The 24,646-nt window shown below is 35.7% G+C and overlaps 3 protein-coding genes across 4 annotated transcripts in view; 2 read left to right on the top strand and 1 right to left on the bottom strand.

Moving 5' to 3' along the window:
* The window catches only part of podxl2 (podocalyxin-like 2), a 29,262-nt gene extending 21,006 nt beyond the window's left edge, over window positions 1-8,256 (top strand). The window contains exons 6-9 of the mRNA XM_084416177.1: window positions 3,131-3,287; window positions 3,954-4,015; window positions 4,132-4,311; window positions 6,076-8,256. Of these exons, the coding sequence (XP_084272303.1) occupies window positions 3,131-3,287; window positions 3,954-4,015; window positions 4,132-4,311; window positions 6,076-6,288 (612 nt within the window). The 3' untranslated portion in view covers window positions 6,289-8,256. The remainder of the gene's footprint in view (window positions 1-3,130; window positions 3,288-3,953; window positions 4,016-4,131; window positions 4,312-6,075) is intronic.
* A 90-nt stretch (window positions 8,257-8,346) lies between these two features.
* LOC311295036 (gamma-glutamyl hydrolase) lies at window positions 8,347-13,216 on the bottom strand. Its single transcript, XM_084416213.1, has 9 exons — window positions 12,891-13,216; window positions 12,227-12,341; window positions 12,092-12,142; window positions 11,247-11,331; window positions 10,059-10,197; window positions 9,754-9,860; window positions 9,473-9,563; window positions 9,040-9,177; window positions 8,347-8,854 (listed from the first exon to the last, which is right to left on the bottom strand). Exons 1-9 carry the CDS (start codon window positions 12,985-12,987, stop codon window positions 8,733-8,735), a joined length of 945 nt encoding a protein of 314 aa, XP_084272339.1. The 5' UTR covers window positions 12,988-13,216; the 3' UTR covers window positions 8,347-8,732.
* Window positions 13,217-15,799: 2,583 nt separating this feature from the next.
* Window positions 15,800-24,242, top strand: LOC311295016 (uncharacterized protein). 2 transcript variants are annotated; one of them, XM_084416186.1, is made up of 10 exons: window positions 15,800-16,162; window positions 18,263-18,547; window positions 19,120-19,407; window positions 19,576-19,689; window positions 19,839-19,883; window positions 21,257-21,298; window positions 21,757-21,795; window positions 21,884-21,910; window positions 22,051-22,413; window positions 22,978-24,242. In XM_084416186.1, the coding sequence occupies exons 1-10, from the start codon at window positions 16,114-16,116 to the stop codon at window positions 23,124-23,126; spliced, it is 1,401 nt and encodes a 466-aa protein (XP_084272312.1). In that variant the 5' UTR covers window positions 15,800-16,113; the 3' UTR covers window positions 23,127-24,242. The 2 variants fall into 2 exon arrangements, with proteins under 2 accessions (XP_084272312.1, XP_084272311.1); XM_084416185.1 differs by having other exon boundaries at window positions 19,570-19,689.
* The last annotated feature ends 404 nt before the right edge of the window (window positions 24,243-24,646 follow it).

The following is a 24,646-nucleotide window of genomic DNA, read 5'->3' as shown; positions in this document are numbered from 1 at the left end:
TCCCTCGTTTTAAGTAAATCGTGGCCACGTTGTCCTAATGCGTTTCTTCGTTTAAGTAAATCGTGGCTGCATTGTGCTAATTCGTTTCTTTGTTTAAGTAAATCGTGGCCACGTTGTGCTAATGTGTTTCTTCGTTTAAGTAAATCGTGGCCACATTGTGCTAATGCGTTTCTTCGTTTAAGTAAATCGTGGCTGCATTGTGCTAATTCGTTCCCTCATTTTAAGTAAATCGTGGCCACGTTGTGCTAATGCGTTTCTTCGTTTAAGTAAATCGTGGCTGCGTTGTGCTAATTCGTTATCTCGTTTTAGTAAATCTTGGCCGCGTTGTGCTAATTCGTTCCCTTGTTTTAAGTAAATTGTGGTCACGTTGTGCTTAATGTGTTCCCTTGTTTTAGTAAATCGTGGCTGCGTTGTGCTAATTCGTTCCCTCGTTTTAAGTAAATCGTGGCCACGTTGTGCTAATGCCTTTCTTCGTTTAAGTAAATCGTGGCTGCGTTGTGCTAATTCGTTCCCTCATTTTAAGTAAATCATGGTGATGTTGTGCTAATGCCTTTCTTCGTTTAAGTAAATCGTGGCTGTGTTGTGCTAATGCGTTTCTTCGTTTAAGTAAATCGTGGCCACGTTGTGCTAATGCGTTTCTTCGTTTAAGTAAATCGTGGCTGCGTTGTGCTAATGCCTTTCTTCGTTTAAGTAAATCGTGGCCACGTTGTGCTAATGCGTTTCTTCGTTTAAGTAAATCGTGGCTGCGTTGTGCTAATTCGTTCCCTCGTTTTAAGTAAATCGTGGCCACGTTGTCCTAATGCGTTTCTTCGTTTAAGTAAATCGTGGCCACGTTGTCCTAATGCGTTTCTTCGTTTAAGTAAATCGTGGCTGCATTGTGCTAATTCGTTTCTTTGTTTAAGTAAATCGTGGCCACGTTGTGCTAATTCGTTCCCTCATTTTAAGTAAATCGTGGCCACGTTGTGCTAATTCGTTTCTTCGTTTAAGTAAATCGTGGCCACGTTGTGCTAATGCCTTTCTTCGTTTAAGTAAATCGTGGCTGTGTTGTGCTAATGCCTTTCTTCGTTTAAGTAAATCGTGGCCACGTTGTGCTAATGCGTTTCTTCGTTTAAGTAAATCGTGGCTGCATTGTGCTAATTCGTTTCTTTGTTTAAGTAAATCGTGGCCACGTTGTGCTAATTCGTTCCCTCATTTTAAGTAAATCGTGGCCACGTTGTGCTAATTCGTTCCCTCGTTTTAAGTAAATCGTGGCCACGTTGTCCTAATGCGTTTCTTCGTTTAAGTAAATCGTGGCTGCATTGTGCTAATTCGTTTCTTTGTTTAAGTAAATCGTGGCCACGTTGTGCTAATTCGTTCCCTCATTTTAAGTAAATCGTGGCCACGTTGTGCTAATTCGTTTCTTCGTTTAAGTAAATCGTGGCCACGTTGTGCTAATGCGTTTCTTCGTTTAAGTAAATCGTGGCTGCATTGTGCTAATTCGTTCCCTCATTTTAAGTAAATCGTGGCCACCTTGTGCTAATTCATGCCCTTGCTTTAGTAAATCGTGGCCACACTTTGCTAATCCTTTTGCTCTCCACTGAATCTTATTGCTGTCTAAAAAGATTGTGTGATGTTCCTTTCTTTTACATCTTTCTTAACACACACATCACTGGCACATACACAGTCTCGCCAGTGTAGAAGAGGCCAGTTGTCTGTTGCCACGGTAACGCTCTAGTGGCACGTAATTGCAGCATGATCGCAAAGAAATGTCCCCCCACTGGCTCCCTGACAGCTGTGTGCTAAACCCTCGACGTCTCCAGCGAGGGAGTGTTTGAACCCGAGCAGCACTGCAGAGCCATTGATCAGAAACCAATACAGCCCACAGGGCGAGAGCGCACAGTCTCTCTCCGTCTGTATGACTCAGCGCTTGCTGTGAATGGCCTGAAAAAAACCCTGATTCTGATTTCTGTAGCCTGTCTGATGTGTGTCTGTTTCTGACTGGAGGAAGTCTGTTACCGAGTCTCAGTAACAAAGCAAACCAGTTTATTTTAGGTGGGTCACTGGTTATCTGTCTGTCTGGAAGCTCCTGATTCGGAGACTGGAGAAACAGAGCATGATTTGCCCTCATATTTCATCTCAAGTCATATTTTATGTCACTTTTCATTTCAATTATATCATCAAGATTTTTTTTGTTGTTGTTGCTTTATTACAGGAGTATTTTTCTGTTTCTGTTTTGTTTACAAAAATACAATTTACTTTAAAATTACTCTATTTTGTATTTATTGATTACACCATTTTATGATTTACTTAATCATTTAGTTTTTTACTTTGTCCACTATATTACATTTAGATATATTTCATTTACTTACATTTTGTGTACATTTATATGCCCATGTTTTATATTAATATATATAAAATCTTATATTTTTATAATGAAAAAAATACATGAAAAATGTCAGAAAATACACCTTAAAAATGTGATATAGCTGACAAAAAATAAGATGTATTTTATGTCAGCTATATTACATTTCAAGGTGTATTTTCTGACATTGTTCATGTAAATTTGCCATTTAAATAAATACAATTCATGCCTGAATTATGATAACATTATACTGTATTATTATTGATTTATTACACCATTTTATGATGTACCTCATTTAGGTTGTCCAATATATTATATTGATGTGTTTCATTTTAATGTATTTGTTATTTAAAAATGTGTGCACATTTATGCTCCCATTTATGTATTTTTTACATTTCATGTCTTTTAAGTATTTCACATATATTTTAGATTTTTTCCTTCTATTTTAGTATTTTTTATTTTAAATTTTGAGCACATTTATGCTCCCATTTTAATGCATTTATTTATTTTTGCAACATTTCATGTCTTAAAGTATTTCACATATTTATTAGATTTTTGATTAGTATTTCTTCATGCTATTTTTCCTCTTTTCTCTCCTCTCCTAGGGTTTTTGTAAGCATTTACTTAGAGAAAGCATGTATTTAGTAAAGGTGTTCTCACACTGAATATTGAGTGAATATTCAGCATGAGATTGAATGAGATGAAATATTTTTAAGGTGAAAAAGTAAAGATTTTTACATCACTGTATGGCTCTGTTTTTCCATTGTATTGCTTGTGTGTCTCTCACAGGACGAGTTTCGTATGGAGAGTGGCGACAGACTTCTGGAGATGCTGGAAAACACTTTCTCCAGAAAGATGAACATCCCACAAGGATCCTGGCTCATTTTCCTCAGCAAACCCACACAACAGGACCACCAGCTTCTGATGGCTTTGGCCAGCGAGCAGGGTAGCGCGCACACACACACACACACACATATACACACACACACACTTACTCAGGGCCTCTGTGGTTACATATAATGTCATGTTTATGGTTTAGATGTGTTAATAATTTGTAAGCTTTTAATTTCATGCTCTATATTAAGGATGAAAATAGCATGTATTATCTCACACATCTCTGCTCAGAGCATTAATTAGATGTCATATCTTACAAAGCCTGACAAAGGTCGTATTACGTCACAAAATCAAAAGAATAACACGAGAGATTATATTTTGCACACAGACAATAAGGCCCGTTTAAGTACCATTAAGATGTCTTGCATTGTGACATTTTCAGCAGCTTTTTTTTAATACAGTGAAGCACTCAATTGACATTTTGTATTAAAGAAAATTATTTCAATTTAGTATTTATATGACACGGTAGTGTTTGTTGTAATTTATGCTAAATTATAAAAAAAAAATGGATTTAGATAGAATATCATATTACAATAATGTGGGGGTAAATGTGCTTAATTGTCATGAAAGTATAATGTCACAGTGCAAAAACTCTTTAGGGTTGACTAAATTTCCTTTGTAAACTTTTACTTTATTTCCCTCTTTTGATTCAACAATTCTTCATTGATAAACAACATTCTATAATATTTTTTCTGTTATTATTCTGTCTCATTTTCAGAAATCATACCCCCAAAAGACGTCCTGTCAATGCTGGGGGAAATCAGAAGAGGTCTATATGAGGTGGGACTGAAATGCAGCAAATAATAATAATAATACATTTAATAAAAAAAAAGCTGTGAACGATTTAAGTAGCATGAATAATATGCATAATAAATAACTCAAATTAATTTCCTCAGATTGGAATCCAGAATTATTCCACCATAAACACGTGCCACTCGAGGCCCAGTCAGACCCGCAGCGACTACGGGAAGCTGTTTGTTGTTCTAGTGATCATCGGATCGGTGTGTGTGCTCATTATTGCGTCTGGAATCATCTATATCTGCTGGCAGCGCCGTTTACCCAAAATCAAGAACATGGTAGGTCAAATCAACAATAGACCATTTTTCACATTTCCAGGACATAGTTGGGTAAACTTTTATAGCGGTGAATGAGAGAATACATAAAAATAAATAAAAATTGTTTTCCCATTTGCTCAAATAGCAAAAGAAAAAATGCAATAGTGTCTTCATAACTTTAAAAAAAAAGAGGAAAAAATAGAGAGGTTGATAATGGCAGTCAGAAGGGAAAAAGATGTCAATTTTACCGTCACTCCCACAGCCGCTGTATAGAGAGCCTAAGTCCCTCCCCTTCCGGTTGACCACCATGATGGGACCTTAATTCGGAAAAATATTGTATGGTAGTCAATGGCGAGAGACAACAAATATTTTGATCTCGTTTGAATTGTGCCCTGAATTACACATATGATGTTTGTCAATTTAAAAGATACATTTTAAAGTCAAGAAAGTCGCAGTTTGATGTAAAACTGTTGAGGTATAAGACTGTGAAAATACGTAATTACAAAGACTACAAACCCAGAAGGCGCACATGCGACGTCATACCTTTTCTCTCAATGAATGAAGCTAACTTTACTGAAGCTAACGTCTGTCATTTTTTCTATAGTCTTACGTTATAATCGTAACGTTACGCCGTCATGCCTGAGTGTTTTGTACCAGACTGCACACATACGAACAACGGTGACGTACATAGTGCGAGACGAGAGATGTAGTTCATTGAGCGATTTTCACATAAAACTAAATGTTACTCTTCTGTTTTATGACAAACCTTTCTTGACTTTCATAATTATCTTTTAAATTGACAAACATCATATGTGTAATTCAGGGCACAGGTCAGACGGAATAAAAAGATAAGTTGTCTCTCGCCATTGACTACCATACATATTTTTTCCGAAATAAGGTCCCATGAGCCGGAAGCGGAGTAGAGCGACTTAGGCTTTCTATTAGAAATACCCTCACAGCTGCTAGTTTTTTTTTATTTATTTTTTTTTTTTTATGCAAAAGTAATATAATACAAAGTGTAGTGTTATAAATGTACATAATTAAAACAAATTAAAATTTAAAAAACTTGCAGGATTTCTGATGTTGTTCACGCCGTAAAAATCTTCTGTGGTAATTGAGATTATGGCACAAATACTGTCAATATTATGCTAATTATGCTAATTATTACTGATTTACGTCATCATTTTACGAACTACCTCATTTAGGTTTTTTTTTTGTCTACTATATTTAGATGTGTTTTATTTTAATATTTATTTTATTTTAAATTTTGTGCACTTTGATTTATTTTTTGCAATATTTCATATCTTAAACTATTTCACATATTTATTTAATTGTGTCCCTCTATTTTATATATTGTTATATTTTATGTTGTTTTATTTTACATGTGAGTTAATATGAACATGAATATTTATATTAACAGCGTTAACTAAAAACGTTGTAATTTGATGCAAATGTAGTATATTACTAAGTGTAGTGTTATAAATGTACATAATAATAATAAAAAAAGACTATTTAAAATACTTTTCAGTATTTACGATGTTGATGACCGTTAAAACGCGTCATCATATACTGTCTGTGAAAAGGGTCCATGGTGTTCATGCGTCAAAATGTTCTGTGGTAATCGAGATTATGGCACACACACTGTCAACATGGAGCTTGAGCGCAATTAATAATGGATCTCGAATGCTGATTACTAACCTCAACATTCTCTGAGTGACGGTTTGGGTTCACATTGATTGATTATTTATCTTGTTTTTTGGTTTGTCTCCTCCGTGCCTCATCAAGTCGCGAGGCGAAGAGCTCCACTTTGTGGAGAACGGTTGCCATGACAACCCCACACTGGACGTAACCAGCGACAGCCAATCAGAGATGCAGGAGAAGAAACTCAGCGCCAATGGGGTGACGGCGGGCGCGGACGGCGGGAGCGGTTGGCAGGTGCTCGTCAACAAGCCCGGGAAAGATGAGGAAGACAACCAAGAGGAAGATACTCACCTTTAATCCCGGGAAACAATCAGCAAAACGGCATGGGAAAGCAGCATCGCATTAAAGACTATGAAGGCACTAAACATTTTCAAGCTTTTTCGAAACATCTGCTGTATAAAATGTGATGTCTTTTGGCGTGTATGACGTTTTTCTTTATCTGCATTACTAAATTCAGACGGACTAAACTAACTAAAGTGCTTTAAAATGCAAGTTGTAAATGGGACAATTTTCAGTGCAGGAGCTAATCATTAGTATTTATTTAAATCGAATGTGTCAAACAATCAGTAGGATATTTTAGAGTTTAAAACGTTGTTTGAAAATTGTTTATTGCACTGTTGAAGCAATAGTTCACCCCAAAACATGAAATATGTCGTTTTAATCTACCACATGTTGTTCCAAACTGCACTGGTTTTCTGTGAAAAAAAAAAAAAAAAAACTTTAGAAGGCACTTCACAAGTTAATTTCCCCACAACAATGGACGTCAAGTTCCACAAAAAAAAAAAAGAAGAAAAAAAGAAGAATATATTGGCTTGTGTGCTGCATTACAAGACATCTGAAGTAATTCTATTGAACTTCCGTTTTTGCGTAGCTCTGTATATTTCTATGGCATTGCTGTCGAAGAATAAGCTGGTGGAGTTAATGAAAGTTATCTTGAGCATTGTAACGTTTGAAGCAAATGTCTTAAATGTCAGTAGACCGGGAAAATTTAAAACTGTTTAAAATTTGTAAGATCTTACCTTCATGCTGTGGCAATACAAACCGGAAGACCGAACAAGCAGAACTCAAAGGGGGCAGGGCTATAGAAGGTCAATAGCTTTTAGTCAGCTTTAAGTTTTTGTTTTTGTAAGGTACCCCGATGATGACCGATGGCGGCGAACCTGACGAGATCTCAAAAAGTCGTACGGAAATAACTACGTAAAGATTCTTCATAAGTTATTTCTTAGAAAAATGTCGTACGGGTTTGAAACGACATGAAGGCGATTAAATGAATTTTCATTTTTGGGTGAATTACAGAAAAAAAAAAACACTAGTGTACTTGAAGACAGGGAAAGAGATTGTACCAATAATTTTTGCTGTTTTCTTGATGTAAACAGTGTATATCTCATAATACACTATAATCAGTCATTCTCAATTTTACTCATTTTAATGCAAGTATCTACAGTTAAGCAGGCTGCATATTGTGTTTTTACATGCTGAATGCTGGATGGACGCCTACATGCCTTGCTCTTTTATTGTGCATCGATCGGAATGGCTGCTCCGTAACAGGATTATTGTCGCTCTTTGTTAAGGTTTTTTATATTGCACCTTTAACGTTGCTCAGCACCAACGGCATCCAAAGCAGAACAAGATTCTTCTTACAAAAGAGTCTTTCAAACAGAAATGTGTCAAATGGCGCTAGACAACGATTTCTTTGTTTTCTACATGTTTTCAGTGTTTTTAAAAGCAGAAGTAAACCGTGATAAAAAAAAAAAGAAAAAAAAAAGTGTTAAACTAGCTATCTTCATGGTGGTTATCTCGTTTATGGTACGGTCCGTTTGTCAAAGAACAATCTTATTTGTCACAATAGATAAAAGGCTATTCTTTACTCATTTTAAGTGCATGAAACATTGTAGTACATTCTAGTCTATGCACATGTCAGGGGTCAAACTGATTGTACACAACTTAGCAAACGTGAACAGGTCATGTCAAACAGATTTAAATGGTTAGTACTCCAGAACGCTCTATATATATATAACGTACATGCATTGTTTCTTTAATAAGCCTTGACGTAGGAGAGTTTGACGCCACTGTAGAACGCTTCAGTTTTGTACCGTTCTGTCCTGGTACGAGAGCTATTAGCAAATTTGCACTTTTTCCATTTTGATTTTGTACCTCAAACTGCTTAATGTACCTGATTGTAAGGAGATTACGATCTCGTTGTTTTCTGGTAATTTTATGTTGTCCCACCTCTTAAAAGAGCAAAAAAAATAAATGTTTTGAGAAGGCTCATCTGTTACTTTGTAAACGTACCATAAAGTTTGACCTGTCACTGCTGCCCCCTACTGAGTGGTGAATGACTTGCCATATGAAATTGACTTAAAACAAGAGTTTGAATCCATTTTATTTTTCCTTAAATTTACAAAGCAATACAACATTTTAACATTGCATTGGCATGCTTGTGAACCCTGTGAAAGATGACAAAGTTTAACTTCAAAACGATGGCACTAGAAGATGCATAGGCCTATATAATACGACTTCTGAATTGGATATAATTAATTCGATACATTCCATCATGATGATTCTAGAACACTTCACATCTACATCCAGAATCTACAATCAAGAGCAACATTAAAAGCATGAACTTTAAAATACAACTCGGCATTCCCAACATCAAGTTTTGGCAAATTGTATGAGAAAAGAAATAATTTAAAAATAATTTTCTTGCCACGATGAATATTAAGAGTAATGAATAAAAACACTTAATCGAAGTAGTAATTTTGTAGGAAGATGCTGTCCAGGCCATTGAAGACGGGCTGATAGTTGTAAATCAGAGCTTTTTCCTCTTCACTTTGCGAAGAAAAACGATGATGGTTTTTCATTGCTGAAACAATAAGCACATCAACACATAAATTCAGCGGTCAGAAAGACTCTATGCTGCTTAAAATCTCTTGAATGTTGACTGTTTTCAGAACAAACAAGTTTTTAACACCAAGTTAAGTCCAATTAAAATGGTTAAAAGAAGGCCAAGATGAGAGAACTTCCTTTTTTTTTTTTTTGATGACCAACCTTCAGAAACAAAGAAGTGGGCAGTGTAGAAAGTGGCTTTGATGGCTGAGAGGGTGTGCACCATACCGGGTTTATCAATCCACTCGAACGGGCTTTTCTCTGGGTGCCACTGCACCGCGTAGAAGGGATATCGAGACGCTACAGGACATAAAGTATATAAATGTAATAAAATGATTCACTTGCTAAAAATGTGAACAAACCAATATCTACATGTATGCTTCTAAATGTAAAATCAACCAGTTGGTGTTTAAGGGTGGAAATCAGTTTAATAAGAATCAGCTGACTGTGAGACTGTTTCTGAATGATGGGTTACATCACACACACACACACACACACACACACACACACACACACACACACACACACACACACACACACACACACACACACACACACAAGAGACGCTCTGTGATGTACAGAGAGACATTCATACCCTCCATGGTGGAAATGAACTCTTTCTTGCCGTCTGTATTTGTGGTCAGGACCCTATAAAAACGCTTCAGCTTGGCATTGCCACTGTAATTCTGTAAGAAATTAAAGAAAACCATTTTTATACAGTGAATATACATTGATTGAGCAGTATGCAAAAAGCAGTATGGGAAATGCAGAAGTCACTGGTTATAATGGCAATGTTGGTTTTATTGTTCCATTTTATGCCTTGTGAAATTACTTCTGACAAAAATTATCATATGCTTTAAACAGATGAATTGGTACCTGCATGGACAAGCTCCAGCTGTGGAAATTAGACGTGATGTTTTCTTCTGCCAGAGATTGAAGAACATCCTTTGGGAATTTTTTGAACAACCTGCTGTTTTGGGCTCCTGTAAATCAATCAAAATCATTGACCAACCATTAACTCACAATAATGAGCCAATGCATGAAATTGGTAAACCAGACAACACAAACTGTGTGCCATTGTTTATACACAAGTATGCATTATTATATGTCTCCACCCATTAATTGTCACTTGTAATCATGCAGAACGTGATGCATTTGGTGGAAAACACACGGATACCAACCCGGGCTGAAGGTCAACGGCAGGGCGACCGCTTTGGTGTCGGTCAAGGTCAACAGGTTCTTGTTGCTAGTCAGAACCGTGAGCTGCTGGAAACCCTGACAGGTTCCCCAGATCGGAAAATAATCCGAAACATCATTCGCCTGTTGTTGATCATAAAGAAGACGACTCAAAGAACAATCAGATCAATCAATTCAAAAGAATTTTCACGGTTTCACTTTATTTTGATGGTCCCTTTAACACATTCTGTTGACTAAGTAATGCTGCACTTACATGTCTACTAACTCTCATTAGAGTATTAATAGAGTATTAGTAGACTGGTAGAGTTTGGGTCAGAATAAGTTGACATAGTTGTCTGTTGTTGGAGGAGCATCATCACAATTAAAGGACAAGTTCGGTATTTTACACTTAAAAGCCCTGTTTACAGATCGTTTCTGATGAAATAGAACGGTTAAGATTAAAATTTGGACACATGCTGCTGTCCCGAGAATTTTAGGTTTCTTTCGCTTTCCCCCCCACCCCCACAATGGCTGCATAGGTGCACTGGAACAATCCTTCCTAAAACGCATTAAACTTTCGTTTACAAAGACGTGAAACTCACCGAGTGGTCAGGAGTGTTCACTGATATGCTCACACAAAAATCGCTGCAAAAGAGTCTTTTGCATAGACTAGGCCTTGAGTTGGTTCACGTAGTGTTTTTGCGCTGCGCGTCTGTGTTGTACGTCACACGCATCACACACATGACCAGCGTCGGCCAATAGTGAGCCTACGTGGTGACGTGTAACACAGACACGCTGCGCAAAAACACTACGTGAACCAACTCGAGGCCCAGATAGAAGGAAATGAATAGTGGAATAAAGTCGTTATTTTTTTTGTTTTTTGCGCACAAAAAGTATTCTCGTCGCTTGATATACTTAAGATTGAGCCACTGTAGTCACTTGGACTATATTAACGATCTCTTTAATAACTTTTCTGGGCCAGCAAGTTTCGGTCACCTAGAAGCCTATGGAGGAGTGATCCAGCTCTCAGATTTAATCAAAAATATCTTTATTTGTGTTCTGAAGATGAACGAAGGTCTTACGGGGTTGGAACAACATGAGGGTGAGTAATTACTGACAGAATTTTCATTTTTGGGTGAACTAACCCTTTAAGTGTTACCATTTTCACATATGAGTTGGTTTTTTAAACGTACCTTTATTGCAAGTTCATAGAAAATCTTCGACACTCTGGTAAACTGAGACTTTTCAATGTCCACATTTCCTCCAGGTAGCAACAAACTAACCAGGTAAAAAAAAACACACAAAAAAAAAAAAACCAGTTAACAATCAGCAGAATATAGGTTTTAAAAAAGCAAATCGAAAATCCAGTGGTTTTGGAACATGGTGTGTCTGTTCTCTAGTTGGACCAGTTTCCAACTAGAGAACAGACACACCATGTTCTGTTCTCTAGTTGGAAATTGGTCCAACTAGAGAACAGACACACCATGTTCTGTTCTCTAGTTAAAAACTGGTCCAACTAGAGAACAGACACACCATGTTCTGTTCTCTAGTTGGACCAGTTTCCATGTTACAAACATCTTTATTTTTATTTATCCATTATTTAACCAAGAACGTCTCATTGAGATAGCACACTCTTCTTCCGGAGAGTCCTGATTTAAGTCGGACGCACATAAGAGACAAGTACATGTTTTCCCTTTACCTTTAAAACTTGCTCAAAGGAGGAACTGTATTTATATCAATTACATTTTGCAATTCGCTCTAGGTCCAGTGAACATAAAAAGAGGAAGAAAATTTGACCAAATGCTGAATGCACCCTATGAACTTTAAAGCAAATTTGAGTTGTAGATCTAGTGCAATAGCAGTTTATGTGATAGGATAAAAGATTAGAAAATATAAAAAGGTAATTTACCTAAAATAGTCATGTAAATGCATGTAGAACAGATCACCATAATCCAACACGGATAGAAAAGTACTTTGCACTATTTTCTTTTTCCACATGGAAAACACAGCTTATGTCAAAATATTCAGAAACACTCACCCATTTATTGAGTTGAATAGTTTTTCATACTCCTCCTCTGTCCGATTTATGCTGCAAACAAACATATTTATCTGTGTGTATTCTTTATTTAAAGTTTTTTTTTTTTTTTTTATGTATAGCTTGTGTTAAACATACCGGATCGGTACAACCCTGGCACCAGCTGACTCCAAATGTTTCACATATGATGCAGCTATATAAGAAGATCCCTGGGCATGAGGGTCGTCCTCTAAGTTTTCCTGGGCTAAAATTCCTGAAACACAAAAGGCATGTTTATTAGAAGAAAGGGGATTTTAGCTACTGAAAACATCAGGCTATAGGGGTTTGCATGTCTTAGCAGGTTTAGCTTGTCAGTCAAGCTGGCCTTTAGCAGCCAATGTCACAACCACAACAAGAGAAACATCCAACCAGACTCATTTTACCAAGCTAGGAGACGTTAAGCATTTCCTTTTTCTTTTTCTTTTTCTGTCTGCAGGGTTAAGTGGTCTCCCAACCATATGTTTAAACCCCTTTACGTGTTGCCGTGTCATTGAAGAGTTAATAAATAATTTAGAAGAAACTAGAACGTTCCACCAACGGAGCTGCGGAGAAAAAAAGATGCTCCGATAAAAAAAAGAAAGAAGAAAAAAAAGAAAGAAAGAATCGCATGACATAGCAAAAAATATGAGATGGAGCCTAATATAATAACATCAACATACATCATACACTACTTTAAGCGGAATAGCACATTACTAAAAAAATAAATAGTGAAATCGCTTAGATCTTAAAGTCGATGATTCAAAATATAAAATGTTATCCTTACCGATGATTGGTCTGTTATTTAAATTACGAGCGCATGATGCTGGAAACCCGCATTGAATAGCGGCGAAGACCGCGAGCACGAGCACCTGGCGATACATCCACCTCAGGTAACACACCAAAGGACGAAATAAATGAAAGCTTCTTGATGTTATCAATAAAGAAGACGATATGTCAGCTCCTCTGGTGATGTCAGGCTTTATAACGAAAGCTGAACCCGGATCCGCTAACCCACAGTCGTTAAACAAACAACGTTTCGACACGCGCGTGAATTATTGAGGCGTGTATGTTCTTTCGCGAGGATCAGCTTTGAAGATTCACAATCCAATGAGAGCGAAAAGTCACGGCTGGCCCCGCCCACTTGATTCATCATTACGTTCCTTCATTTAAAATGTTCTAAACGTAAGTTAGGCTGCATTATTCTCTCTCTTTTTTTTTTCTTTTTTTTTTTGTCTAATGACGCCTAATCATAAGTTGTGTTCTCCTCTATAGAAGATACTTACAAAAAATAGCATGACATTGTAAAAAAAAATGTAAAAAAATTAAACACTTAAAGTCTTGCTCACATGCCGACAGCATTATTAAATATTAATCATATTTATGGACAGGGCACTCCCAAACTATATTTTGCAAGCCTTTAATTGTGTTTAATGATTAGTCTACAGGAGAAATAATGACACGTGGCATGATAAAATTTAGACAAATATTTTGTATTTTGCGTTTAATTTTCTTTAAGGTGCACTGACAATTACTTTTGCATTTGAAAAGGTGACACATGAAGAAAATAATACTGTTAACCATGTTTAATAAGTGAAGTGAAGTGACATGCAAGGCCAAGTATGGTAACCCATACTCAGAGAATTTGTCCTCTGCATTTAACCCATCCAAGTTAGTGCACACACATTAAGAGCAGTGAGTATACTTCCCACTTCTGTTGTGATTAAAAGCTTGTCCCATCTAAGTGCTTTGTTGTCGGAAAGAACAGGAATCATGGAGGGCACAAGGTTTATTCTTGCCAATTTAATTGGGAAAATCTTAAAATCACTATATATACGAAATATTTTTGCTGTGTAGTTCCTATAAAACATACAATACGCTTTAAACAATTGTTTATTTATGTAAATTCAACTGGATTTTTGTGTATTTGTGAGTCTTGTAATTCCTTACTCACCATAAACAGTGACATTGAACATTTTCTTTGACACCTTATTTCCAATAATCTGTGCGTAATCTCCACAGTATATCCGATAATCTCTCTGTATTTCAGTGACAGAATCTCCCTCCATCACTGACTCTGACTCTATTGCATCTGTCTCCGCACCAAAAACACCTGAAGAACATCGGAAATGGTTATTCAGACACAACTCAGAACTTTCTATTGATTAAACTTTTTATATAAAATCAGTTTTAATCAATTTATTGATTACTGAAGATTTTTAATAATAAATAATTTACCAACAAGACCCAACCAGCACAAACTGAACAAAACAAACGCATGGGCCATTTTCTAAGCTGTTTGCTAAACAGTCAATAACTCAAAATGAATGTCCACATTAAGAGTGACCAGGCGATGCATGAATCCTCCTCTAAAAAGATGTAAGTCTTGAGTCTACACACACTCGCTGAGGTCGCAGTGCTGAGGTTAGAGTTGCAAACATGTTTACAATGCAGCAAAAACTATTCTTGGCAGACAGCCTCAGGTTATTTATTTATTTATGTATTTGCAGTATCCTATATTGTTGAAGGTGAAATAAAATCTGAAAATAACATTCTGTGTAACTACATTTACTATATTATTTCGCTGTAAATGTTTGTTTGATGTGGAATTTAGACTGTGGAATTTAGACACACACTGTCAAAATGAACCCGCTTTTTGTTCTAAAGAGGACACAACAGGTTTCAATTTGACTCACAAACTGCACAGACTGTCATGCATTCAGTGAATCACATATCATTTTCTTTCTGCTTTATATAAACATATACTGCCTGTGAGTCGATTCTAAAATGCTAAAAATGAAATTTAAGTACTAAGAACGATTGTTGTGGGTAATATTACTATTAACTGCAAAATTAGACCTTTGCTTTTTAGATAATATGACAATGGCATTTGTAAACTCAGACATTGATGGTTATTGCTCCAACCTGACTTTAAATCATGCAAATGATTTGGCTTTTAAATGTACTTTTTTGCATTCACAACACAGAGAGAGAACAGTGTGTGAACAAGATGCCACAAGACCTTTTCAATATATAATATGTATTATTATTATTTTTTTAAGTGAAATTGAAGATGTTGGGGGTGTCAAGTGAAGTTTTCTACCTGCACTGCATGTTGTATCAAGTCAGGCTTGAAACAGACTACTGGGATTCAGTGCAGAATCTCTGGCTCTCTATCGACATCTAATGGTTAGAATATAACTTTGCAAATTACAGGTGGAGGAACATTTGATGAAAGATAAATGGCTCATTGACAATTTTAATAGTATGGAACATCTTTTTAGCATTGCTAAAGTTGATAGTTTATTTAATAGAAAAAAAGGTTGTATTTCCATAGTTTTTTTTTATTGAACAAATATCATGCACAAACAACATGGCAAAAATAATACATCAGTGCAATGTAACAGTAAGATTGGGTACAAACATGGATAAAAAAAAAGATTCAATTCATAATCTTCTATTATAGCAAAACGTTGCATTTTAGCGTTTTTTGGCATTTTTACTTTTCATAATTTTAAGGGCATTCGTATAGAAAAGAAACTCGTGAAATACAAAAATCTTTGTTGCAGCTCATAACAAGTCCATATGTCCATTTGAGAGAAGATTCAGATAAGGAAACTTTTGGAAAAGCTAGTCATGAATATCAAGCCATGAAGACTTAGGCTACGTAACAAAAGTGAAGTGAAACACCGTGACCTTTGTGTGATAGATGGCGATATAGTCCATTTCTCTTTTATTGCGTGCGACCAAGCGTGTAATCCGCTCTCTTTCTTCTGAAGAAGTTTAAATCACAATTTTTTTGTGGATACAAACAACTGTCATCAAGAATAGACACCAGTGGATCTCAGTCAGTAGGCTATCACTGGGTTAAGTGTCTTTAAAAAAAAATGTTTCAAAATGTGCATTTTGTCGGTTCAGAAGTAGGCTAAATTGTGACGGGACGAACATTCGGAGCGGCCCATTTCCACTTTTCATGTTTCTTCACTCTGATTTTACTAAACTCTACAGCGATGAAGAGCAATTTTTTCATTTCTTCATTTTTATTACTGCACATAGACGGTAAGTAGCCTAAGGCTAAACATTGTTTAACGCACTTTCGGTCGCACTGACTTTCGGTTCCGATCGTTTGAGCCTGTAGGCCTACACCTTTATTAAACTTTTTTAACAGCACTGCACTGCAGGTAGGCTACATTACTACAACATAGACGTGTGCATTTTATAGGCTAAGTGTTTTAATAAAATAATAAGAATTTGTGTAGTCAGAGCAAGCGATCGTCACCATAAAGCGGTCGAGGGGCGGGACTAATAAAAAACTCTCTAAACTGTGTTTTGTAATCGATCAGATCTATTTACAGTGTCGTAATCTGTAGCTCTTTTTTCCACATTTCCTAGTAGGCTATTTGTGGCTGTGGCAGTGGCAGACACTACAGATAACATTTTCTTCTTAAGGTATTTGCATAAATACCTTTTTGATGAAATAGACTGAATCCTGTCAGTTTTAAACGAAGCAGCGTGTTGTTTTCTGACAGCAACACAACTAACCTCTCTCCAGAGATTGTGTTAAATCCCTGCTCCTCAAACGCTACACATTTAGCCTACACGTTTAGCAGAAAACATTATCAGAACAATTTACACCGATCTTCCTGTCTAAAAGTTTAAATGCCTCTGGCTCTAAGTGTTTCCTTCTTGAGAAATAGTGAATGTTTGCAGCTTGTACTAGCCTAGTTGTGTATGAGGACGGTTTCTAGTGACGGTTGCCTTGCCTTGTAACTTTCACAGACACGACTGTCCCACTCCCCCACTGCCATGCACTTACACGTAGTTGATAGTTCACCCAAAAAATTTACTTGGCTTTTATTTTTTTTATTCTTCAGTAGAATTGTAAAGTTATTCATATAATGCAAGTTGATGGCTACCGTGACTGAGAGTCAATAAAACATATACAGGTAAAACAAAATTAATACTCATAACTCATGGCTCCCGACGATTCTTTGAGGGGTTATGAAGTGAAACACTTTACAACATTATTACCTGTAGTATACACAGTCTTGGCAAACGGTCCTGAGCGCGTTCTCAATCTTCACATGGGGAAGTCAATCTTCCCGATCCCGTTTTGTTCTTAGAACCTTTTCCAAACAGTCTGTTTTGGTTATGGAAACATTAAAATGTCCAGTTTTCTTAATGCTAAAGGGATGTTTTTTAAAAGTTATAGGCCTAGTATGATGTTCCTGAAACATTCTTTCAACATAATATTTTATCAACTACTTTCTGGGAATGTTCAATTGTTTTCATGAACATAAAAATGACTAGTTCCCTTAATGTTTATAGAACGTCATTTAAAAATGTGCATGATGTTCCCTGAAACATTCTTTCAAACATTTGAACACCTGCTGTTAACAAGCAGAATCACTGAAGGAGAAACAACAAGAACAGAAACTTCAACTGACTTCCAGACACAGACTTACATAAAATCAATTGAAGATAAAAGAAGACATTAATTATCTTAAGATCTCAGCAGAGGAGGATTAAACAACTCCACAAACAACACTGCCAGCTTTACTTATTACTAACCAGACTTTATTTCTGCCAGACGCCTACAGAAGTTCTTATTGAAAATTAACAGAGGTTTAGATGTTGATGTTTGGTGGAAAATGTTTAGTTTGAAGTCACCATAATGCTGATCGGTGTTTGCTTTAGTTGAGCCCTTGACTTTTGTTAGTTTATTTATTTCAGCAATTGCACGTTTTCAGAAAATAAATTGATGATGAAAAGGCAGATCAGCATGTCTGTTTTATGTTGGTAACCAAACAGTTGATGTACCCAATTGACCCCCCCCCCCCCCCCCCGCACACACACACACACACACACACACACACACACACACACACACACACACACACACACATTATTGGAAGTCTGGAAGGCTACTGTCAACGTTCTACCAACATTCTTCAAAATATCTTCTAAAGAAAGAAACTAAAGTACATGTCAGGCATAATTGGCTTGAAGAAATTGTGCTATTTGTGTGTTACAGTATGTTGTTTTATATCAAACTCTGGTCCAAACAAAGGCTGCTTCCTTTCGTGTTTACATTTCACATAGTTACTGTGTTGTGGTTTTGTTATCAAATCTGAATAAACGTTTCTGTTTGTTCTTCAGGTGTGTTTGGTGATGCAGTGGAGTCAGTGCCAGTGACTGAGGGAGATTCAGTCACTCTACGCACTGATGAAATACCTAGCGAAGAAGTGACAGGGTGGACCTTTGGACCTGACAATATTGTCATAGTAATGAACTATGAAATTAAGCAATTTAAAGACAGATTGCAAGTGGACAGACAGTCTGTATCTCTTACCATCAAGAACATCACAGTTAATTTCTCTGGAATATATACATTTAATATTTTCAGCAGGAGCTTGTACAAGACGTTTAATGTTACTGTCTATGGTGAGTAGTTCTAGTCTTTCAGTGGTATTATCTCTATCGAAACTTTTGATGTGCAGAAATTAACACAAGTTTGCATTAAAATAAATATTACTTTATCTAAAATTTGTAAAGGAATAGGAATTTACTGAAGGTCTATGATGTTACTCGAGTCATTTGCCCATGAACTGTTGTAGACAAAGCCGACATACTGATTGTGTTTATTATTGTTTTGATTCTGACTCCTCCCCCTACTTTTACCAAATGGAGCCTGTTGTTAAGCATGTTTTGATGAAACTGTCATAGATTCACTTTGTACCAGCCTGTGTATTGTTGTCATGTGTAATGTCATGACCATGTAAACCTGGTAAATTTGTTATCAAAGCAAGTTCACCCACCTGAAACAATACTCCAAAATCAAAAGGATGATCTGGGCTACTTGCCATACATGTGCCATACATTTGTGAACATGTCAAACTACTGCTGTAAAGTGTCATTCAGATCCAATCCCTTTCAGATGAACATGGTGATTTACAAATAAAGGTTGATTTATCTTTAAATGATCTTCTGCCTAATTATTCGGTCATGTTTTCCAGCTCGTCTGCCTGTTCCTGTCATCAGCAGAGACTGTTTTTCGTCTTCATCATCATCATCATGTTCATTGGTGTGTTCATCAGTGGTGAATGTGAGTCATGTGACTCTCTCCTGGTACAAAGGAATCAGTGTATTGTCCAGCATCAGTGCGTCTGATCTCAGCATCAGTCTCTCTCTACCTCTGGAGGTGGAATATCAGGATAAAAACACCTACAGCTGTGTGCTGAACAATCCCATCAGCAACCAGACCACACATCTGGACATCAACACACTCTGTCACACATGTGAAGGTATATCTATAACCAGGCTAACATAACCATGTATACATACAATATTTGGTTCTAAAAGTGAAAACAAAAAACAAGGTAGTGCACTCACAGCTTCAACAGATCATGAACAGGTATTGTAAGATACATTAGATTGTTACTGGACCTATTCCTTCTCTGTTACAGCACAAGGACTGTCTGTTGGCACTATAGTGGGTATATGTGTTGGTGTCCTCCTGCTGGCAGCTGTGCTGGCTGCTGTTGCTGTTTACTTTTACAAGAAATCTGCAAAAGCAAAAGAAACGGGTAAGTGTTACATACATCTGATACAATGAGAAAAATGTGTAAACACAAAACCTTGTAACCAAAATAAAAAAAATCTGCTAGATTGTGGTAGAAATGGATTGTTCTGCTACTTGCTTCACTGTATAAATTATTTTATTATTTTATAACAGAGCAGACTCCTGTGGAACCGGAGGAAGCTATTCCTCTAAACATTAGTAAGAGAATACTTCATATATATTACTATATGTACTGACTGTTGTGTTTGCCAAGTTATTTTAAAGACAGAAATGTCTTTAGACTGTTGATATTTTGAGATTTTTCTCAACATTGACTTCGCTGACTCTAGCGATTTCAAATTCATTTTGTTTTCATTCATTTTTTGTCTGATTCCAACAAATCATACATCATTTTGAAGATTTTTTAATAGACAATGTGAAAAGAACAATAACATTTTTTTGAAAAATTGCTTACTGCGAATCATTTTGCCAGCACTGGTCACAAAAAAAGTAGGCAAAAAACAGTATGTGACAAAAGAAGTATGTCCGAATTCACAGTACTTGTGAAAAAAGTACGCAAAAAGTACCCGGATCTTTCTACTTCTGCCGGGATTCTGAAGCGTGCATTTGATGGACACTTTACAATCCCATGAAGCCACGGGAAAGGATTTATGAATGGCAGTCATTGGCAGAACTGGCAGAAATGACGTTGGTATGTCACATGATAATGACAACATGTTAAATGTAATACGTCCGGATTACATTCAAACTATAGACATATAGAACATACTATTTTAGCAGTCGTGAAGTCATTACTTACTCAAAATAAGTACCTATTCAAGAGAGTATGTGATTTCAGACACAGCCTCTGATTGATACAGCCCACAGTTTCTCTTTATGATTAGAAAGATGGTTGGTCAAACAGTAACAGTAAACAGTAATGGTAACAGTAAACAGTAAACCATAACAGTAAACAGTAACAGTAAACCATAAACAGTAACAGTAAACTTTAACAGTAAACCATAACAGTATCAGTAAACAGTAACGGTAAACAGTAAAAGTAACAGTAAACCATAACAGTAAACAGTAACAGTAAACCATAACAGTAAACCATAACAGTAACAGTAAACAGTAACAGTAAACCATAATAGTAAACAGTAACAGTAAACCATAACAGTAAACAGTAACAGTAAACCATAACAGTATCAGTAAACAGTAACAGTAAAAGTAACAGTAAACCATAACAGTAAACAGTAACAGTAAACCATAACAGTAAACCATAACAGTAACAGTAAACAGTAACAGTAAACAGTACCTACAACACTGCAAAAAGTGATTTGTCACTGAAAAGACATAAGATATAATGTTTTGTTTGTTGATAACTTGATCAAACTTTTCATGCAAGTTTATTTTTTGGCCCCCATGGCAGATTTTTCTTTAAGTAAATGTATCTTGATTGAAAAATGTTTAGATATAAAAAAATTGAGCAGTTAAATAAATTAATTTCCCTCCGGAGGACAAAAAAAAAAAAAAAAACACTACTCTGAAACCACAATAGAAAAGTTAACTTGCATCAATTATTGTTTAAACAGATCCAGTTCGCAGAGATGATGTTGTTGACCATCCAAATAACGGTAAGATACTGAATTACTGTGTGCACCAACTGAATCTCTCTGTGTGTTTGAGTCCCTTTTTCGCTATTTCCAAAAGGGTTTTGCACAAAGGATTTGATGCATGAATCTATAACTTGTCTTGTAAACTTTTACTTTTTCTTTGTCTTGTTACATTATTAGAGAAATCAAACTCAAATCTACTTTGCACGTATTCCAAAAACCTTAATTCTAGCCTTTTCTACGGTCAAAAGATTGTCTAGCACTAACAAACCTTCTTCCTTCTTCTTCTTCAAAATTGTTACGCATATAACGCGTATATAACTAGTCAAAGGCACGTGAAAAACAGTACTAATAACACAAAATATGCATTTATCAAAAAACACAATCACTCTTAATTTAAGAGAAAATATTACAAAATTATTAATGAAGTAATGGCTCTATCAAGTCCAAATCAGATTAAGATCTGTTGTCTTTTGCAGTTGGGGAAATGCCTAACCAGCAGAGAGACTTACCAAACAGTAAGTTACTTTAAAACAATATACGTTTTCATTGTCCATTACAATTAATCTAAAAAAAATAAAAAATCTGTGATTATTGTTGGAACAGGTCAGGAAGAATGTGATCCACTTCAGGGTAAGATCTCTCTCTTGTGAGTGTAAATCCACAAAGAAAATGTTATAATTTCCAATATCACAGAAACCTAAGGTTTGTTTAACAAGATATTATTTGCATACCACCTCTGCATGTTTAATTCATGTTTAACTTTTCTCCAGATATGTTTAACGCTGGGCAAGATCAAATGAAGAAAATAAAAGTGAAGCATGGAGAAACAGTCACTCTAAACTCTGGTGTTGCTGACTTACCGAGAGATGATCGGCTACGATGGAAATACGCTGATTCCAGAGTCTCTGATTCCACAACCTTATTTAAAGTCATTGCTGTGTGCCATAAAAGGAACGATAGGTTCACAGTAAAGGATGGTCCTGGTGGGAAATTCAAAGACAGATTGACGCTGGATCATAAAACTGGAAATCTCACTATCAAGAACATGAGAGTCAAAGACACCGGGCATTTTAAACTTGAGATCGCCAGCAACACAAATCATTTTACCAAAACAATCAAAGTCAATGTCCATGGTGAGAAGCTTAAGCCAACTTCTATTTTCACTTGTTTTTTTGAATTTTTAAAACCCAGTCAACTATTACACCATAGTAATAATAATAATATATTTCTGCCCACACTTCACAATAGTAGTGTTTTTAATAGCTTATATTCTTAGTTTTTTCTCCAAATAAATAGTAAAAGGACCATATCTCTATGCTTGTGTTACTGTGTGTAGAATTATAATTAGACACTGTAAAAAATTACATGATCAATAAGTTGTGACAACATATGTTTTTACATTGCTTTAACTCATACAATAAGTCATAGAAGTCATACCAGATTCAACAATTTTTTAAGTTGAAATGACTTAAACATTCAAGTTGATTGTACTTAAAAATTTAAATCAGCAACTTTTTTACAGTGTATAATTGCGATCAGGTAAAGATAGCGTAAATCTGTGTTTGAAATCAAGTCACATGATGCATTATTTTCTTTTGCCATCCATTTTAACATGAATATTTAATTTGCTATACAGTGCAGTTTAACTCTACGGCTTTCTGTCTTTTACCCTTCTGTGTTTCTGTGTTTTCTTACAGCTGCCACACAAATATGTGGGGATGATCTAAATGAGACAATGTTGTCGTTGATACCAGAAGAGGACCCCAACAACACTAGTACATATACTGTTGAGCCAACAGACACTTTATCCACTGAGGATGAGGAGGAGTCGGGTGGGGAACGGTGACACAATTTCACATGACAATGCCAGTCGGCAGATTTAGTCTATACGGATTTACACACATGCATATCACTTTTTTAATGGTTAAGAAGTGATTCATTAAGTGCAGGTAATGTGACCGTATGCAAAAACAGGTGCTTGTTATGTGTTGATAACTATATTTGATGAGAATATTTAGCTAAATATAGTGCTAAAGACATGCTTTTAATACACTAACATTTTCATTATGCTAATCTCTGGACCAAAATAACTCAACATGACAGTCCCAAAACAGTTATTAAACTTGTATTGTATACATAAACAGTATCAAGGTTTTTTGCATTTCATTTAATTAATTTAAGAGTGACATATTGCCATTCAAGGTTGTGTAAATATTTGTGACCATGTTGTGATGTACTGAGTTTTTTTATATTCAGGCCAGTTTATTTACATACTGTGATATTTGAGATGCTAGCTTGTAAATTGACTGTGAAAAAATGCACTCCGTATTATCAAATATATAATTATATCGACTAATACAACTTTATTGTAAAAACGCTAGTTAAAAAAAAAAATTTTGGAAGAGCAAAAATACTAATATTCTTGCTTGGACTTAGTTAAGAAAACATATTAAGTCTGCAAAAATATATTTGAAAAAACATTTATTATGGGTGATTTTTAAATCCAGTCCACATTCAGAATGGCTAATGTTGATTTGATCATATCAAGACCACACTCACACCCCAAACGGTCTTATCTAGTTACTTATTAAAAGCATACATTTTCAAAAATGACTATTCAAAATGGGTATGTAATTTACATTATAGAACAAATTGTCAAAGTATTGTCAAGTTATGTTTACCACAGACATTATTTTACTCATAAACTGAAAACCCCCATTATAAAACCCTGGAAAATCTCCAGCGAACCAGGGGTTGGGGCTTTAACATCATACCACATGGATCTACAAAAGTCCATTTATGGGTTTACACTTTTTCTTTTCAATTTTAAATAGGTCTAACGTTTACAGGGGCTTGTTTAGTCAATAAACGTGTTTAAAATGAATTTTGCAGTTGTGTTGCAAATGTAGTTTGTCAACTGGAGCACAGTATGGTTGTTATGAAATAAAGGCTAATGTGTGTTTTCATTTGTGTGTGTTTTATGTGATTGATAGACACCAGTTAATAATTGTGTTGAACACAAAAGAAGATATTTTGAAGAATGTTGGTAACCAGACTTCCCCCATTGACTTCAATAGTATTTTTTTTTTTTTTTTTTTTCTATGGAAGTCAATGGGGTCCATCAACTGTCTGGTTATCAAAATGCTTCAAAATATCTTCTTTTGTGTTCAACAGAAGAAAGAAACTCATACAGGTTTGGAATAACTAAAAAAAAAAAAAAAAAAAAAAAAGGTGAACTGTCCCTTTAAGGGTTTCTTTAAAAAACATATAAAATGTAATAAACCATATATATATATATATAAAAAGCATTTCCCTTAAATAGGTCTATCTATTCTTTATTATGAAGTTACACAGACATCAGTTGTG

The sequence above is a fragment of the Rutilus rutilus genome (assembly GCF_951802725.1).
Source record: "Rutilus rutilus genome assembly, chromosome: 8".
NCBI lineage: Eukaryota > Metazoa > Chordata > Actinopteri > Cypriniformes > Leuciscidae > Rutilus > Rutilus rutilus.
The sequence above is the reverse complement of the archived record's forward strand: the minus strand, read 5'-3'. Positions and strand labels throughout refer to the sequence as shown.